The 19,863-nt window shown below is 38.8% G+C and overlaps 1 protein-coding gene across 4 annotated transcripts in view; it reads left to right on the top strand.

The window, feature by feature from the left end:
- LOC125464536 (unconventional myosin-XIX) overlaps nt 1-19,863 on the top strand; it is a 70,939-nt gene that overhangs the window by 16,607 nt on the left and 34,469 nt on the right. For all 4 annotated transcript variants that reach the window (XR_007250032.1, XM_048557025.2, XM_048557023.2 and 1 more), the window contains exons 2-7: nt 12,079-12,226; nt 13,901-14,049; nt 14,543-14,656; nt 15,070-15,202; nt 16,964-17,033; nt 18,232-18,334. Coding sequence is in view for 3 of the 4 variants with exons in the window: in XM_048557023.2 (XP_048412980.1) it covers nt 12,079-12,226; nt 13,901-14,049; nt 14,543-14,656; nt 15,070-15,202; nt 16,964-17,033; nt 18,232-18,334 (717 nt within the window). In the remaining variant the exon portion in view is untranslated. The remainder of the gene's footprint in view (nt 1-12,078; nt 12,227-13,900; nt 14,050-14,542; nt 14,657-15,069; nt 15,203-16,963; nt 17,034-18,231; nt 18,335-19,863) is intronic.

The following is a 19,863-nucleotide window of genomic DNA, read 5'->3' as shown; positions in this document are numbered from 1 at the left end:
TGAGTTTAACTCCACCCTGTTGAAAAATGCCATGCTGGCATTAGGATTAAAGACATTTTCAGTGGGCTGTGAGTGTTCTGTTACAAAACTAGCAAGTTAGAAATGACTTGGAGCCAAGATGCGTACTGTTAAGTCCCTGTCCTGGCTTGTGAGCAATGCTTTGGCAGCAATGTTCAGATTTCAATGATAGCAGTCTTCAAGCTGTAACTCTTAGTTGTAACTTCTTACAACTTTTGTATTTGCTGTTTGAGTATAAATTTAGACAATTGTAAAATATTCTTGATAGAACAAATTGTTTTTCAAAGTACACAGTTGTTGACAATTTAATATTTATGGATAGAGTACAACTGTAAGGATCATGGTGATGAAGTGTTAGTGTCCCTATCTCTGAGCCAGGACACCTGGGTTCAAGTTCCACCTATTCCAGAGGTGTGTTGTAACATCTCTGAACAGATCAACTGTTTAGAAAATATAGAAAATTAGATCTGTAAAGACTCTTGTGGTGCAGTAGTAGATTTCTTACCTCTGAGCAAAGAGGCCCGAGTTCAAGTCATACCTGTTCCAGAGGTGTGTATTAACATCCCTGAACAGGTTAGTTAGGAAACATCGAGAATACAGCAGTTCATCAAGAGCAGAAACATAAGATGGAATTTTCCTGGCGTCCTCAGTGGTGTGGGCAATGGCGGGAACTTGCGTAATTTATAGTAAAAATGAAAAATCTATTCTTGACATTGAGCAAACAGTCTGATTTTTCCCTTAAGATGAAAATGGTGAGTTGTAAATTTTGCTACCATTGATGGCTGGACATTTCCAGGCATTTATGTCTTATTATTAGCTACTCTCGCCTCATTTATGTGCAGTTTGTGCTTCTCCCGTGCACTAGGGAGCAACGAGACAATGCCAATTCCCAACTTGAAAGTCAGACCAATACCACTAATCTTTGCAATGTAATGTGTACATGAGTTCCAGTGCTCCTTTCAAGTTGTTCTTTGTGCAGAGACACAGATCAATTTCATGCATCTGCATTAGATATATTTTATGGGTCTTAGATTTTTTTTCTCTTAGCTTGGACTTATTTCCTACTTGCTTGGACAATCAGCATCTGAGGCTTGCTTTGTCTTTAGCACATTGTGGTCCTCTAACTTCTGCTTCAGTGAGAATATAATGGCTTGGCTTGCTTTTTAGTGTAAACAGAGGCACAGCTTGTCAGGGTAGCCAGAACTGAACAGCCAAGAAGATGGATATGTTGTTGTCTGACACTATGCTACATCATTGTCACACCTGTAGCATGTGTGAGCAGCTTATCTGGCAAATACATGGCATGTGCTTCAACCAAATGGTTGGCTCTGAAAGCCAAAGAAGTACAACCCTCAGCAGTGTGAAGCTCTCAGTCTCAACTCTCAGTCAAGGACATCATCAAATCTCAGTTTGGGGGTTGGCCATGGTGAGTCATGCATTTGGTGTGAGCAGGGTCTAGGGATCTGTGAACTTTCAGTCTGAGTCTCGGCCTGCAGTCAGCGCTGTAGGTCATCAAAACAGTCTGGACACCACAGATAAGTCATTTAGGGAGCTGGAGAGATATTGGTCTTGGGGCTGGGCCTTCATTTATCAGTCTGTGATGTGGGCCAAGTCAGACCTGGGGTTTGGGCAGTAAGCAACAAGGAATATTGTTGGGGGTAGTGTTTGCAGTGTACTGGAAAGTGGGAAATTCCAGTTTGGGACTGGGACGAGTTATACTCTGCTGGGTTAATGACAGTGAAGGGATCAACACAAATGTACAAATGGATCTAATATAGCATAGGAGAGTACTGAAAGCTGATTTCACAAGTTTCCACCATCAGATTTTGCTGCTTGGACATTGCATAGCAATATTGGACAAGGCAATATATTAGGCCAAGGGCTGTGGGGAAAGTTGGGGATATTAACTGTTGAATAAAAGGATTGGATGTGAACGTGAGGAGTCTGCAATCTGACAGGAGTTGGCAGGGATAGCGACAAAACATGGTACCTGAAGTGGGGGAGAAGAAAATAGAAGAGAACCTTTACTAGGTGGAGCCAGTAGCTCGCTCTCAGGAACATGACCTGAATAGCATGCCATCTTTGACCACACCTCGACTACACAAGTAGAAAGAAGAATGGCTGGCAACAAATTTACAGTGGGTGGAATAAAGTTTCATTTTATTTTTGTCTATTGGGCGTGGTGTAAAAGTTTGCATTATGAGTTCATGTTTGGAGGGTAATTGAGCAGTGGTCATTACCTGTGCTTGAAGGAGTGTGTTCTTTCGTTAAGCATGTAGGAATTAACCTTTGCCTCCAGAGAAATGTGCACTTATGGACGTAGTTGCACCCACAGAAGGTGCCCATAAATATGGAACATAAATGGGAATTTGTTTAGCTTCTGTTCTCCTTGTTAAACTACTAGGTCTTGGTTTAATAATGGATGTGAGGATTGAAGGATACATAATGTCTACTGCTATGAAGGCTAGACCTCCAAGTTGAGCAATGTTCCAGTCCTCCTTGGGATGCATGAAGAGGCTACTGAACTCTGGCATTGTGGTCGCATAACTAGGTCTGACATCAAAAATGGTAGTCGGTGAGATGTCATCATTGAAAGCGCACATATGTTTTCAGAATTGTGGGCATTTTTCCAATAATGTGTCACTGCTATTCTGTGCCCTTGGAGACACTTTATTCCTTGCTCAGTCACTATGTCTCAGTGCAGTCCTGGTGTCTGCAGCTGCGGTAGAAAGAGCTTTCTCTTTAGTGTACTTTATTGGCTTGTTGGATTTGGGTAGATGATCCTAGGGGTGTTTGCAGCTAGAGGGCTCAGACATGCTGAGAGTGACCTGTCCAAATGTAGGCTCATCTTTGTTGGCTGCAACCTCTGCAGGGTTGGGGAATTGCATGGAGATCAGTGAGTCTGAGATCTTTTGAGTGTACTGAGAGGTAACCTCTGGGGAGTCCTCTAGTTTCTCTCTGTGTGTCTGCTGGCACCACTACCTCTCCTTGAGAGGAAGGATCAGCTGGAGTGGGGTCAAGATCACTTGGCTTCCTCTTCCCATGCCTAATTCTGAGCACCAGTGGCTAAAGTGATGACATGCAGGTGAGCATGCTTTTCCTTCAGCCTCTGAGTGTCCTGTTAGAGCTGGCTCTCCAAGACACTGTCAGCCTGTCCATGAAGACAGCAAGATATGTGCATGTCAGCCAAACTTCACTTCGCTCTCTGTGTGCCTCTGAACAAAACTGTCTGCTTTTCCTGTGATTGTACAAAGTAATTAATGGTTAGCACTACAGGGTCATTTTTTTGACTGAACTCAAATCGTGCCTGGTCTCCTGCAGTCTGCAGTCCACTGACCATCAATGAAGCTGTCGGCTGGGGACACCTTTATTCGCGATGTGTGCACCACCTTGTGCTCCTGATTTTAATTTATTTACATAGAGAACACATTGAGGCGAAAGACTTCCAGCAGGTGGTGGTTTCAGGAAAAAGCCCTGCAAGTGCATCCTCAGAGGTGGAGAAGGTGGTCATGGGCAGGCATCTTTGGGGTGGTGGCTGTATCGGTGTTGCCATTACCTGCATTAAAAAAACAGAGGCCATTAGTTGTGCAGTAGGGGTAGCAGCTTGAGGATCTTTGTAAATTCACAGTCGTGGAAATCCAAGAACACAGCACAAAGCGCACTGGGTTGCCACAATGTGGATGTCTTGGAATTTGTCATGAGATAACAAGGTGTGGAGCTGGATGAACACAGCAGGCCAAGCAACATCAGAGGAGCAGGAAAGTTGATGTTTCGGGCCCAGACCCTTCATCAGAAATCTGATGAAGGGTGTAGGCCTGAAACATCAGCCTTCCTGCTCCTATGCTGCCGTTTGGCCAGCTGTGTTCATCCGGCTCTACACCTTGTAACAGAATATAGAATGTAGAACATAGAACAATACAGGACAGAACAGGCCCTTTGGCCCTCGATGTTGTGCCGACCTGTGAACTAATCTAAGCCCCTCCCCCTACACTATCCCATCATTGTCCATATGCTTATCCAAGGACTGTTTAAATGCTCCTAATGTGGCTGAGTTCGCTACATTGGCAGGCAGGAGGTTCCACCCCTTTCCCACTCTCTGAGTAAAGAACCTGCCTCTGACGTCTGTCTTAAGTCTATCACCCCTCAATTTGTAACTATGCCCCCTTGTACAAGCTGAAGTCGTCATCCTCGGAAAAAGACTCTCACTGTCCACCCTATCCAATCCTCCGATCATCTTGTATGTCTCTAAATCCCCTCTTAGCCTCCTTCTCTCCGATGAGAACAGACCCAAGTCCCTCAGCCTTTCTTCATTGGGCCTGTGCTCCAGACCAGGCAACATCCTGGTAAATCTGCTCTGCACCTTTTCCAATGCTTCCACATCCTTCTTGAAATGTGCAACCAGAACTGCATGCAGTATTCCAAATGAGGCCGTACTAGCGTTTTGTACAATTGCATCATAATCTCGGATTCTCCAGCATCTGCAGTTCCTATTATCTCTTGGAATTTGACATGAGCAGTTTCTGTCCTTTCCAGCCATCTCGAGGATCTTCTCAAAAGAGGTGAAGAGCCGAATGCCGGCCACAATGCCATACGTCTGACTTACTTGTCTCTGCCTGGTAAGGAGCCATTTTCTCTGCAGTGAGACAGAAGAGGTGGTGTGATGTCCTGAATGAATAAGGAGGAAGGTTTAGGATGATGTGGTATCTGGTAGATTTTCAGTGGAGGTGTTGCTTGCAATATTTAATATTTTGGACCATTAGCTTTGGTGATATTGTTGGATGTTGGCAGCGTTAGAGTGAGGGTGAGGAAGCAGAGATAAGATGGCAACACTTATCCTTGCAGAACTCAGAGATTATTAACCTTTCAGCAAGGCTGGGCATTTCTTTTGGTCCACAAATAGCACTGACTCTGGCTGCTATCTGGGTGTAGGCTGGATATGGCCGCCTTTGGACCTCAGAAAAGAGGCCTTTCATCCAGCAATGTGTCTACAGCTTCTTCAGATGCCAGCTTTTTTTACTATGATAACTTGTTGCCAAAAGTGATGGAACAACAGTGTGGGAGTTCTTGGCTTTCAGTTTTTGATTTGATGTGTAACTGGGATATAGTTATGGCACCATTGGTGAGAACAGCCAAGATACTGCTTGCGGTGAGCACCTCTGCCTGTCCAGTTGTGTGATTACAGTGAGAAGGGTGCCATGGTGCCTGAATGCATAATAATGAGGTGGGCAGCAAAAAACTTTGAGACAAGTAGTCATAAGCATGGTGTGAAACCTTCTAAGAATCTCCCTAAAAGTAACACTGCCATAAAAGGGACAATCCAGTTAATAGAACCCTTGTATTGTGTACAGATTAATGTTCAGTGGTGCAAAATCAAATTGTGTGGTGATGTCAAATTTGGGGACAATTCACTGAAAAAGATTTTTAGCACACTGAAACATCAGATCTTTATTTGACTTCAGTCTGATGTTTCTTCCTGCATCCAACAATATCACCAAAGCTAATGGTCCAAAATATTAAATATTGCATGCAGCACCTCCACTGAAAATCTACCAGATACCTCATCATCCTAAACCTTCCTCCTTATTCATTCAGTACATCACACCACCTCTTTTGTCTCACTGCAGAGAAAATGGCTCCTTACCAGGCAGAGACAATAAATGTTTAGAATTGGTTATTTACTGTTATTTGGGAACATTTCTGGTAGTAATTTCTGAAAATAGCCTTCACGAGTAGAGAATGATTTTGCTAATAATAGAAAGGTCTTGTGAATTGAAATTGAAACTTATGATCTAGTTGAGGATATAAGTGCTAGACTTTAACTTGTAGAGGGACCAATGCGCATGAACTGGCAAGAGCCCACCATATTTTTTGGCCCATAAGCTAGGTTAAAAAATGTTCTTTACCTTTTTAGAAATTGAAGAATTATTGAAAATCCTGATTTTAGGAATAAATTCCAGAGGATTTGTTAAAACGAGTTTGCAGTTTGCTTTGGTTGTGGTATATTTCAAATACGTGTTTTTTTTCACATCCATGCCATAATCTATGTCCACTTTTCAAAGAGAAGAAAAACGTTTGGTAATTTAACAAAGTATGCAAGAACTTGAGATGTTTGGTGACTCTGCCAGATTGAACAGCAGCAGGGTTTTTCTCACGTTGTTTACTGTTATTGTAAAAATTAATATGGTCATTTGATCATACTTCCCAGATAATTCAATGAATTTTGGGAACAGCAACATGAATGTTGTCTCAGTGCACCTTGTTACAATCTGGCTAGAGATCATTGATGTTGAAATAGAAATTCAAACACCTCCTTTTAACTATTAGAACGATACCACCAGACGTCAGCTTCTTTTAACAAAATATAAACTTTATTTTCAGGGAGGAAAACAAGAAAGCACGGCCAGTTAGCTTGCCATCTATCACAGGGAAGATGTTAGACGCTATATTAAAGTCATAATTTTGTGAAAGGGAAATCATGTTTAACCAGTTTCATTGTATTTCCTTGGAGGTAGAAACATGTGGATAAAGCAGGCGTAATCTACTTGAATTACCAGAAGGCATTTAAAACGGTACCAGATCATAAGTTATTTAAAAAAAACAGAAGTTCATAGTGTAGCAAATAACATATTGGCGTGAATTAAAGATTGGCGAACTTATAAACAGCGGTAATATGAATGGGTTGTTTTCTTGCTGGCAAGATATAACGAACACTGTCACAGAATCAGTGCTGGGATCTCAACTTACAATGTTCTGTAAATGACTTGCATCAAGAGATCAAAAGTACAGTTTCTATTTTAGCTAATGACAGATGGATGGATAGGAAAGTAAGCTGTGAAGAGGACATTAGGTGACAGATGGATATGGATGGGTTAAATGGGTGATTAAAAAATCAGCAAATTGAGTACAATGTGGGAACATGTGAAATTGTCCTTTTTGGCATGGAGAATAAAAAGATGCATGTTGTCTAAATGGTGAGAAATTGAGGAACTCTGAGATGCAGAGGAATCTGAGTATCCTAATGCAAGAATCTCAAAAGGTTATTATGCAGAATCAGGAAGTAATTATTAAAGTTAATAGTGTTGTTTATAGAGTCATGGAGTCATACAGCACAGAAACAGACCCTTCGGTCCATCCTGTACATGCCAAACATAATCTCAAGCTAAACTAGTCCCACCAATCTTTCTTCTCTCCCCTTAAATGTATTCCCCTGGTCTTGAAATACCCCATCCTAGGCAAAAGACAAACACTGTTAACTCTATCTTACGATGAGGGAAATTGAATACATAAGTAGGGTAGTTATGCTTCACTAATATTGGCGAGACCTCTCATGGTGTATTTTGCGCAGTATTGGTGTCGTTATAGAAGGAATGAAGGAAACATAAGTGTATTGGAAGCAGTTCAGATGTTTACTAGACTAATACTTAGAAAGTGTGGGTTGTGTTATTGAAGAAAGGTTAGGCAGACTAGATTTGTATCCACTGGATTTAGAAGAGGCAGGGTGAAAGTGGAAAGTCTGTTTTCCTCTTGTGTGGAAATCCAGAACTAGGGGTCACTTTACAAATAAACTGTTTCCTATTTAATACAAAGATGAGGAGTTTTCTTTTGCTCATGGCTGTGAGTCTTTCACTGTTTCTTTTAAAGGCAGTGGAAAATATCTTTGAATGCTTTTCAGGCAGAGTTGGATTATCATAAGCAAAATGGCGAAAGATTATTGCGGGGAAGGTTAGGTGGCAACAAGGAGTTTTCAAATTTTCTCAAATGGCAGTACAGGCTTGGGGCCAAGTGGTCCACTTCTTCTAATTTGTATGTTCATATTGTATGTGGAATATGTTAGAAAAGCAAATATGAAGAAGATAACATTATTAATACTATAGTTGTGCACTCCACTTTATAATCACCCCCAAAATCACTAATAAGACACATGAATCATTAAAATTCTGTAGAGACCATGCAAATGTGTGCCACATTCCTTTGGAGAATCCTCTCCTGCTCCAGTTAATCTCAGAAGCAATACTTGCATTTACCATTTCTTGACTGTGGATACCTGTAGTCAGTCCTTTGTTATGGCTACTTTTCAATTCTTTCAAACCAGTTCAGCTGCTACTTCCTTTTACAATAAGGTACGGTGAGACCAACTATCTCCAGCTAGCTTCAAACATAATCCATCTTCCAGGTTCTGTTCCCTCACAAGATTCAAATTTAGCTTAAGCTTTATCTATCTTCCACACTTTAATGATGGAGTGGTATTTTATTTTGCATACAGTGCAGGTAATGCTAACTGCCATTTCCTTTGGCTGTTGTTCTTTCGTGAGCTGCAAACTACACACACTAATTCCAAACTGTGATTAACACTCTCAGTCCCAGAATTCTACCCATCACCACAATGGCATAGCCAGCTCTGGTGTGTGTTCATGATAACCTTTAAATTAATTATCTGTAATTTACAGTTCTTTTTCTGTGATCTGGAGAAATAAATGAGTTTACACCCTTTCAGGGACGCTGAATATTTTCAAAACACAAAACGTCTAGAGAATGTACTGCTGTGCAAGGAGAACAGGCAACATGCTCCCAGGTTTTCTGTTTTTAAAAAAAGCCCACCTGCAGTTTTCTGGTTTTACGTTTTACTTTTCAAGCTGTTTGCCTCTTAACTCAACATGACCCCAACCTTTTAAGTGTGATAGATTTCAAATTTGTACTGATTACATTAATCCTATTTTCTACAATCAAGACTTTAATTCCTAAAACCAAAAGCTATTCTTTAAAACACAGTGAACCATGATCTAGAAACTTGTGGCAAACTCCTGAGCCCTAAATATGTGTGTAATCTACAGAAAACAGAGGAAGGTATTTACATAATAAAACCTGCTGGAAGTGTTCCGAATTATCCTTTTGGCCTATTTGTAGTTCATGCCACATTTTAGAAGAAAATTTTTATCCCCTTACAACCAGTGGGGGGAGAAAAGAAGACAAGCTATTGAGCTAAGAGTTATTTTTGAGAGAAAACTTACATAAGAACATGAGAACTAGGAGCAGGAGTAGGCTGTTCGGCCCTTCGAGCCTGCTCTGCCATTCAATAAGATCATGGCTGATCTTTTCGTGGACTCAGACCCACTTACCCGTGTTCTCACCATATCCCTTAATTCCTTTATTGCTATTCTGTTATGTTTGCAACACCATGCTATTTCTTGCTCGTTTGGAAGATGATGTCTCCTTACTTTGAAGTAGTTCTTTAGCTGCTGCTTGACTTTCAGTGTGTTTAAGCTGCAGTTCCAAATTCACAAGATTTGCCAGCAAGTCTCTACAGGCTATTTGAGCCTGAATTGTTTATTGCAGTTGTGTGTGCCCCTCTTCTTGCCCGGAGTTTGCTTAATTGGTCCTAGTAGTTCTTGCTAATGATTGGGAGAGATCAGGAACTATAGCTAATTTCAGTTGCTTTTCCACTTTTCGTAAGCCAGTACGATCAAGTAAATTGAAGTACTACCTCCCAGGCTAAGATCAGCCAGCATAGCACAAGCTGAAAATCTAACTGTGAGCCATGCCTGATCTTTGTGGATCAGCTCTTCCCTCATTTATCATTGATGGAGTTTGATTTTGACTTCAGAATTAGTGAAGATATTAAAAATAGAAAGCAAACTGAAAATTTAAAACTGAAAAGATTCAAACTTAGAGTACTTTTAAAAACTCAATTTGGGTGTTCTCAAGATGAAATAGTTGCCAAAGCCAATTCTAATAATGTATCCAAAGAAGAAGAACAGAAATACTGACTTTTTTATCATAAGGCTAAGCAATATAGATTGGAATTAACATTTTGATTTCATCAAACATGGGAGAGTTAAAATAGGCATGGAAGTGATGAATAATAGAAAATTACCTGAGGCAGATCCAGCAAAAAAACATTTTTGTCATCTTTGATCAATATCACAATTAACAGGTCTTCACTTTTTCTTTTCATCAGAATGAGGAATGCTTGGTTCTGAGAAAGCGAAGTTAATTTCGTCTTTCATAATGAGCACAAATATCTATTGGTGTTGACTGTGGGAATTTCATAAGTTCAATGTAGATGTTTAACTTACTAAAAAGAATTGGATGTTTCGTTAGTTGGTTTCTTACCAGGGCAAAGTTCAAGTCAAATGCTTGAATTTTTAATGTAGTATGTCCCTTGTAATGTATAGGTGAAGAAGCAGTATTATCTTTTTTGGCACCTAATACCCACATCTCTAGTTTCAAGGTTTTAGATTTTCGATCCCTTTTAGATGTATCTCAACGTCAACTCGGAATAATACTCAAACAAAAACAGAAATTGCTGGAGAAATTCAGCAAGTCTTGCAGCATCTGTGGAAAGAAAACAGAGTTAACGTTTTGAGTCTAGTGATGAAGGGTTGTTAGTCTTGAAACATTGACTCTGTTTTGTCTGTATAGATGCTGCCAATGTTTCAAGACTAACGATCCTTCATCACTAAACTCAAAACATTAACTCTATTTTCTTTCCACAGATGCTGCAAGACTTGCTGAGTTTCTCCAATTTCTGTTTTTATTTGTGTATTATTCCGCAGTTCATTGTTTTATATCAGAATAATACTCTGTACTAGCATGATCATTTCCATTAGTTCATACACCAACTATCTTGTACCTCCTTTAAAGAGTTCGCTAACAAGGACAATTTATTGTTATGGTCCCACCTAGGATCCTTACAACTGACATGTGAAGGAATCTTCTCACCCTTTTGTTCCATGTCAACTGAGACCCCAGAGTTGAAAAGCAATGTTGTATCTTTCTGTGCAGCCCTCCATGCCCCTGCTGTATATGTATGTTGTGATGAAGGTTCTAGTAAATTATTGAGTTTTGGAACTTGGTGTTCCAACGTGGTGATAAATGGGTGTTTGGTCTTCAGTTCTATGGGCGTGACTTTGTTGGAATTTTTATTTTTCGTTGAGTCAAAACAGTATTTCCAAGAAATGTGACTTAAGCTAAATGACTAAATAATTAATTGTTGAGATAATTGAAGTGTTTACTACGTTGAGCTATTATGATCCAGAATAAGAGATGCCAGAGGTCAGGAGCAGGGTCAGTTCTGAAGAAAAGATATATACCAGTAAATGTATTGTTTAATAGCTTCAAAAATATTTAAACTAACAGGAAAAAGCCCTTAGTTTCTTTCCATGGAATTCAGTGAGGAAGAAAAATCAGTGAGCTAGCTTGTGTTGGTGTATTTCAGGGAGCAACAGAGGGACTATGGATGTGGATGTGCAGAAAGTTGTTGAAAGGAAACACTTGCAACCTCATCGTCAGAATGAAATATTAAAATGTGAAGATTGGAGGGGTTGAATGTCTAGAAAGGATATTTCTGTGGAAGAGTTGAATCTTTTTGCTTTTCTTCATATTATATTTCCAAATTGTATGTACTTTTTTTTTACTTTTTAATAATAATCTTGTCTTATTTTGTTAAAAGTACATTGGTAGCCTTGTGTGAATACATTTAGTAACCTATCACCAAGGCTAACAAATTGCAAAAGTAAACCTTATGGTCTCTCAAGCCAGGTTTCATTCTGGCATCCGACAACTTGTATTACCATCAGCTGGGATCATAATAATGCACAGAGCAGATGCAGAGACCAGTGCTTTTATTTTCTGTATTCTTTAATATTCTAAGTATTCTTTAGTATTTTTTTTTGTTTTCATGGAATTCTATTACCAGATTTAATAAACTTAAAAACATAATGCAACATTTTTGTATATTTTAGATCATGTGCTACTGACCTATGTTTCACAAAAAGAGAATGAACTGAAGTTTTCTAAATAACTAATGCCAAGATTACAAGTTCAGTTCAGTAATTAAATGTGTTGCACCCTCGTTTCAGCAGCACCTCTCCTAAAATTAGAGCGATATAGAGAGAGCAAAACAAGCATTAGTGGACCAACGTCTCTTATGATTTCCATTCTGTAAAAACAAACATTGTATACTGCTCTTTCAGGAAAAATACTAGCTAGCAATAAAATTAAGCAAGTGGGTTCATACTGTAGAAAAGATACATGCTGTCTATTTTATGATTCTGTTTACAGAGCAATGGTTTCAAAAAGTCCCCAAATGCTTCAGATCACACTGTAATGAATCCTACACTTGCAGAAGTAAAAGCTTTCCTCATTAACGAAGAGAACTTACACCTGTTTGATGACCTCACTAAAGTCAACCCAGTGACAACTGCCACAGGTAACTACTTAATTGGTTAATGGCCTGATATATGTGGAATAGCTGTTTTCAAAGTATGGATGTTTGAATATGATTCAAGTATGATAGTATTTTATATGTTTGTAATGGTCGAACAAGGCACATGTTGAGGTGAGTGTGACGGTGGCTAATATTAAGGCTACATTTGACTACATATGGTGTCAAGGATTCCTAGCAAAATTAGAGCCAATGGGAAAGTCCATGAGTGAGGTCAACCTAAATTAAAGGAAAATGGTTAGGCTATTGGAGGTCAGTCATCTTGTCTCCAGGACATTTCAGTAAGAGCTCCTCAGGGGTATTGTCATATGCCCAAGTATTTTCAAGAGCTTCATCAATTAATTTTCCTCAATCATTAGATCAGAAGTGGAGACATGTTCTAGTGATTCACAATGTTCAGCACATTTTTGACTCTTCAGATACTGCAGTAGTCCATGCCCAAATGCAGCAAGACCTGTACAATATACAGGTTTGGGCTGAAAAATACAAACAACATTCATGCCATATAAGTGTCATGCAATGGCCATATCCAACAAGAAAGAATGTAACCATTGACTGTTGACATTCAGTTGCATTACCATCACTAAATTTCCCCCTATCAATACCCTGGCGCTGACCAGAAATTGAACTGGCCCAGCCATATTAATACCGTGTCAAAGTGAACAGATCAGAGGCTAGGAATGCTGCAACAAGCAATTCACCTTCAGACTCCCAAAGCCTTCACCCATCTATGAGGCACATATCAAGAGTGTAATGGATTACTCCCCATTGGCGTAGATGCACACAGCTCCAGCAACATTTAGGAAGCTGAACACCAATCGGGAGAAAGCAACTCGTTTGATTGGCACCACTTTCACAAATACTCATGCAGTCCACCACCGACACAGTAGCAAACGTGTGCACCGTCTCTAACATGCGTTGAAGAAATTATCAAGGTTCTATAGACACTACCTTTCAAACCCATGATCAATACCATCTAAAAGGACAAGAACATCTGTTTTATTAGAACGTCACCTTCAAGTTCCCTTGGAGTCGCACCATCCTGACTTGGAAATATATCACAGTTTGATCAGTGTTGCCGGCTCAAAATTCTGGAATTCACTTCCGACAACACATTGACTACAGGTTCAGGAAGGCAGCTCACCACCGCCATCGCCTGGATGGCATTTGGGGCTGACTGATAAATGCTGGCCCAGCCAGTGAAGTCCACTTCCAATGAATGAATTAAAAAAAATTGACGTAAAAATGTCAATGTGAAGTAAGGTGTCTCTGGAAATACTTCACAGCACCCATTATGGTCAGAAAAAGAAGAGTGGTAAACATAAGGGTGCATCTCCAACAGAAGCATATTTACAAGAATGAGTTGATTTGACAGGTTTCAAATGCTGTCACTCTCCATGTTCATTCAAATTCAGGGTTGAGAAATTATTACATAAGTGATCTGATTGTTATTGCTAAAGAAAAGCCAAAGTACATTCTGATAGAGACTTTGGGCAAACTTGGGGACCATACGTTAAATGTACCTATTCTTTATAGACATTACATTATAATTAAAATAGTTTTGGTTAACAGATTACTGTACAAAACAATGTTTTAAATATTTCAGCATTTCAATGTTTAGAAACCTGCATAAATTCATGTTCTTCTTCTGTCTCCCAGTTTTAAAATGTCTACAAGCAAGATATGTGGCCAGTGTGTTTTATACCAATGCTGGGTGTACACTGGTGGCTCTTAACCCATTCCAGCCTGTTTCTAATTTGTATTGCCCCGACATTATGAAGGTATACCACTCTGCATCTCGACCACAGGTAACTCAAGTATAAAGTTGTGCTTTTGTAATAAAAATTATTGAAACAAGTAATTAATTTAATGTTATTCTTAATAATTCTGTAACCTGGATAATCAAGATATTAATATTCTATTTGTGCCTAAAGTATTCTGACCGTTTATTAAATGTAACGTACACTATAGGCAGACCATGCATTTACACAGGCTGTTAAAATTTGTCCTTAAAGTTAACCAAATGAGAGAAAATTCCTCTGGTTTCCTAGTTGTGTGGTTTGACAATCTTTAGGAAAAACACCATAATTATTTTATCTAATGATGATATTGTAGTCAGAAAATTCATTTTGATCTCTACAGAGACACATTTATTAGCAGCAGCTGCAGGTTTATGTTTGTGCTGGCTTAAATTTTCCAGCTTAACATCATTAATAATTCAATTCATTTTCCTGTTTTGTTGCCTTAGTGTCTGTTTGGATAGATAAAACATTTGAGAGGTTAAGTCTTTCTGTTCTTTAGGAATTGAAACCGCACATCTTTACTGTGGCTGAGGAAGCATTCAGGAATGTACAAAGCCATATTGAACCAGTTAACCAGTCACTTATAGTCAGTGGGGAGAGTGGTGCTGGAAAGGTAAGAACTCAGCATGAGAGACATGAGAGGAATAAATAAATTTGCATTGTGGTTATGGAAAAACTGTGGAAAGTGCCTGATCATTAAAACTGATTAAAATATTAAGATTCCATTTAACTTTCTTTATTGATCTATCTCTCTTTCAGTCATGGTACAGTAGGTTCAGAACATTGTGTTATATTTTTTCAGTAGTGTTTTGATGGAATAGCTTTGATCACCTTATTAAAACTGGTATTTTAAGAGCTCCAGAATTTGGGGGACACTTTTTCTGTTGAACTTAAAGGCAAGGAAGTGACCAGGATGCAACCAAGTAAACGTACTTTCTTGTTACAAATGACGGAGTTCAGTATCCAGTGTTAAGACTGAACTTTGATATCATACTTATTGATACTATTTCCTTTTATTTTTTGCAGACATGGACATCCCGTTGCCTTATGAACTACTTTGCTACAGTTGCTACCTCACCCACGTCTGTTAATTGCCGGAAAAATGTGGAAAAGATAGAGAAGAGAGTGTTAGATTCCAATCCTGTGATGGAGGCATTTGGTAACAAAGCTTTCTGTTTTCGTATATATGTTTGAGAATTTAATTAAATATTTATAAACATAAGTATTCACATGATGTATATATAGCTAACCAGACCCTTACTAGACATATCAGTTTTTGCACATCAAATTCTTTGTGGCCAGTGTTCTGCAAGGTAATTTGAAATCATAAGCATTAGTGCTGCAGTGACGTTCATTCACCACTGGCAGTGCAGACATTGTAAATGGTGTTTGTAGCTCAATATAAAATCATAGAATCCCTAAAGTGCAGAAAGAGGCCATTTGGCCCATGGAATCTATGCTGACCCTCATAAAACCATTCCACCCAGACCCAGACCCACTCCCTCACCGTAGCTTCCTAACCCTACATTTACAATGGTTAATCCACCTAGCCTACATATCTCCAGACATTATGGGCCAATTTAGTACATGTTTGGATTGTGGGAAGAAACTGGAGGAAACCTACACAGACATGGGGAGAATGTACAAATTCGAAGCAAGGGCACCCAAGGCTGGAATCGAACCCTGATCCCTGGTGCTGGGAAGCAGCAGTGCTAACCGGTGTGCTAGTCTCCAGCAGGAGTCATAACTGCAAATGCGTTCCTGGATCAGAGATGTATCAGGGTCACACGGACATAGGAGATAGAAGTGTGTGATCTGAAGAGATTTCAATAGTTTATCCATCTGAAATCAACACCTTCGGCAGGACTATATGAAAATAGGATTGAGGCAGTGTCTTTTAGATTTACCAATCCACATGCCAAAAGTAATGGAAATCATAAAATCCACAGTTTATAATATGGTACCATCTCAGCAAAACCATTTGAGAATAAAAGTGCTTCTCCACTAGAATTTGCAATAAAAAATGTTAACAAATCCCAGATTGACAATTCTGTACCACCTAGTGGGCTACTGTAGAACATCACTGGTTTAAGTTTTGGAACGGGCTACATACTCTTGCGGTCAAATCAGAAGTGAGCTATGTCACGGAAAGGAAGATGAATAGTTGGGGTAGGGGACAAGACAGAAAGAAAATGAAATGGGGGGAAAAGAGAAAAAACAATTTAAAAGGATGCTATTAATAGAACTCAATTAATTTTACATTTTGGGAAAACAGATTTAGCTGTAATATTTTTTGGTAAAGTCTGGATTTATGATTTAATAAGCAGAAAAAAGGACATGGGAAGAAAGTCAATCAAAATAATGGCAACATGTTTCTTGGAAGTCGTGATGGATAAAAAGCTGCTTATTGGAACGTGTTACTGTGCAGAAATTGTCAGTTAAACAAAACTAGGATCAAAAATAAATACTAGAGATTTGTGGATGTTTTACAAACAATTTTTGATGGAAATTTGACTTAGGTAGAAAGTGCAAGATAATGGACTAAGAGCTATAAGGAAGTATTAAGTCATTTTAGTTGGGATAGAAGAACATTTTCTTTTGATTAGCTCCAGCCATCTACGTTTTAAGTATGATGAGATTTTGAACAAAGTGCAGGCCAGCCTGAGATCCTCAGTTATTGGTGTGATGTGCTGAACCACATGGCTTTTGAGGCATAGCCTCAGCAATTGAAGGTGTTGAATTTGTGTAGATTGGATTCAACTTGCAATTCAACTTGCTATTAGTGATTTTTTTTTGGAGAGAAAAAAAGACCTTGCTCCATTTCTTTCTGTTAAAGTGATCTTGCACATGAAACTAAAATCTGCTAAAGACAGCATACATGATGAAGTAATTAATTATTAATAGATTTACTTTTTCATAGGAAATGCTTGTACACTGCGGAATCACAATAGCAGTCGATTTGGAAAGTACATTCAACTGCAATTAAACAGGTAGTTTTCATAGATCAACTGTGTGTGCATTTATTCAATTTCTTAAATTCTTCAAAATAGTTTTCAAAAAGCTAATACTTCTTGTGGTGTAAGCCGATTCTTTACTGCCTGAAGCATGGTTATAATACAAATGTATGGAAAATCTCTTAAATGACAACTTCCCTGATGTAGGTTAGAGTTAGATGATGATGGGGATATTGGAACAAGGTTAGGCCATTTTACCCTGTTAAATCTACTTCTTCATTCACTGAGATTGTGACTAACTGTCTATCTTTCCTTTGCCCCATGTCCCTTAATATATTTGATTTACAAAATGTCTTATCAGTCCCCACTGTAACTGTAATATCTGGTGTATAATTAAATTGCCATTTGTGGAAGAGTTCCAAATCTTTACTTTTTTGTATGTAGAAGCATGTCTAATTTCACTCTTGAAAGTTATGGCTTTTATCTTTTGGCCTAAGCCTGCATATCCTAGACTCTGAGCCAGTAGAAATTGTTTGTTTGTTTTTCTCAATATACTGTATCTGTTCTCCTTATTATCCTTGCAACTTTGATCAAATCTCCTCTTACCATTCTAAATTCCAGGCAATAGTTTGGAATCTCTCCTTGATCTTAACTTGTGAAGTTGAGGTGTGATCTGCTAAATTCATGTTGTTCTCCCTCAAGGGTCATATATATCTTTCCTAGGTGTGACCCACCTCAATCAAGAAAATTCAGTTTGATAATTCTTTGTGCTAAATTAATTGATCTATTTAGCTGGTTGGAAATTGACTTCTTCTAAAAATGGATCACTCCCCATGTAACAATAGATCTTCATGAAATTATAGTTTGGTAGAAATAGCTTGAAGACAGAGTTTACTTTGGTCATGATGTCCCCTTGTGAAATGTATCCTGCTTAACGTTGGTTCTTTCGAAGCTTGTGCGTAAAGAATGATCGTGTAGGGACGGTAAGCTTTGGAATTTCTGTACCTAAAACTGCTTATTAATTTGACTTAGGTACTGAATATACTGTGGAGTTAGGTAGCTATGAAGAGAGATTGACTTTTCATAAGAAATTTATTTCAGACTTAAACAACCAGTAGTATTTTGCTTTTATTATGGACAATGCTTATTTTAGCCCTTTCTTGTGCAACTAGATCTTTCACAATTTTGTCCTTTTTTCTAGACAGCCAGTTCTGATAGTTGCTTTACTTTCCAGATCACAGCAGCTGGAGGGAGCATCTGTGCAGACTTACCTTTTGGAGAAAACACGGGTTGCCTATCAAGCCCCTTTAGAAAGAAATTTTCACATTTTTTATCAGGTGAGGCAGTGATTCTATATAAAGGTGATTTCCACGTTTGCTGGATATCAGTGCAAGTTTGAATTTGTATTGACAAAGTTCGAGATGGTGGGTTATTGGATCAGGGTTTGTAAACTGATACAAGCATCAATTTACTTCACATGTTTTTGACAAAGCCAGTATAGGTTTTTGAAAAGCAAATCTTACTTAATAAATCTACTGGAGTTTTTGAGGATGTAACTAGTAAAATAGATAAGGGGGGACCAGTAGATGTGGAGTAGCTGGATTTTCAGGAGGCTTTTAATACAGTCCCTCAAGAGGTTATTGAGATGTGGGCATTGCTGGCTTGCCAGCATTTATTGCTTATCGCTTGAGAAGGTATGCATAAAGTTTCAGATTTTAAAGGCGTCACAACAGAAGATCAGCTATGATCATAATAACTGATTAGGATTGAAGGCCCAAATGGCCTACTACTCCTGGTTTCTATGTTTCTATGCCACACTTCACATGGGAGGAGAAAAGGAAAAATGGCAATTTTTGAAGTGGTGATTTTTGACTGGGTAGTGCACACTTTGAAACGTATGTTGATGCAGTAACACAATATTTTGAAATCATTGGCAGATATTTTAGAGCATCTGTGGAACAAATAGAGAAATTAATTTTTCAGAATATTGATAATGTATTCACATCTAACAGGTTGATTTACCTGTTTTCTTAAAGTACTGGCAAAAATCTGAAGCTTGGGTTATGGATGAGCTTGTTGACTTGCTTGCTGAGCTGGTTTGTTTTTGTTCAGATGTTTCGTCACCATACTAGGTGACATCATCAGTTGAGCCTCCGATTAAAGCAATGTTATCCTACTTTGCTTGGAATTTATACTGTCTAGTCCATTATGGTGAGTATTGTTATTTCTAATTTTGATGGGTTTCTATATGGGGTCCAATTCAATACAGACTATACAGATCAAATCCTCAACTTCCACAGCAACCACCCCAATGTCCACAAACAAAGCTGCATTAGGACACTATTTAAATGGGCCAGGATAGACTGCAACAGTCCAGAATTAAGGGAAGAAAACGAATACTTATACAAGATCCTCACATTAAGTGGATGTCCCAGCAACTTTATCCACAGATGTCTACATAACAGACAACAACATGAGGACACTGTACGACCGAACACATTTACACACTTCACTACATCAGGAACATATTCGAACTGACAACAAGACTCCTAAGACCACGAGGAATCATGGTGGCCCACAAGCCCACAGCCACTCTACAACAAACACTTAAAGGATTAAAGACTCCATTCCCACAACATGCAGAACGAACGTGGTTTGCAAAATACCATGCAAAAATAGCCATAAATATTATATCAGACAGACAGGAAGGAAACTAGCCATCAGAATACACAAACATCAGCTAACAGCAAAACTCTCCGCAATATCTGTACATTCAGACAACAAAGACCATCAGTTTAACTGGGACAATGTAACCGTAGAGCCCAAGCCAAACCAGACACGCACAAGAATTCCTCGAGGCACGGTT

The sequence above is a fragment of the Stegostoma tigrinum genome, chromosome 27, assembly GCF_030684315.1.
Source record: "Stegostoma tigrinum isolate sSteTig4 chromosome 27, sSteTig4.hap1, whole genome shotgun sequence".
NCBI classification, from domain to species: domain Eukaryota; kingdom Metazoa; phylum Chordata; class Chondrichthyes; order Orectolobiformes; family Stegostomatidae; genus Stegostoma; species Stegostoma tigrinum.
This window is presented reverse-complemented; position numbering and strand designations above follow the sequence as displayed.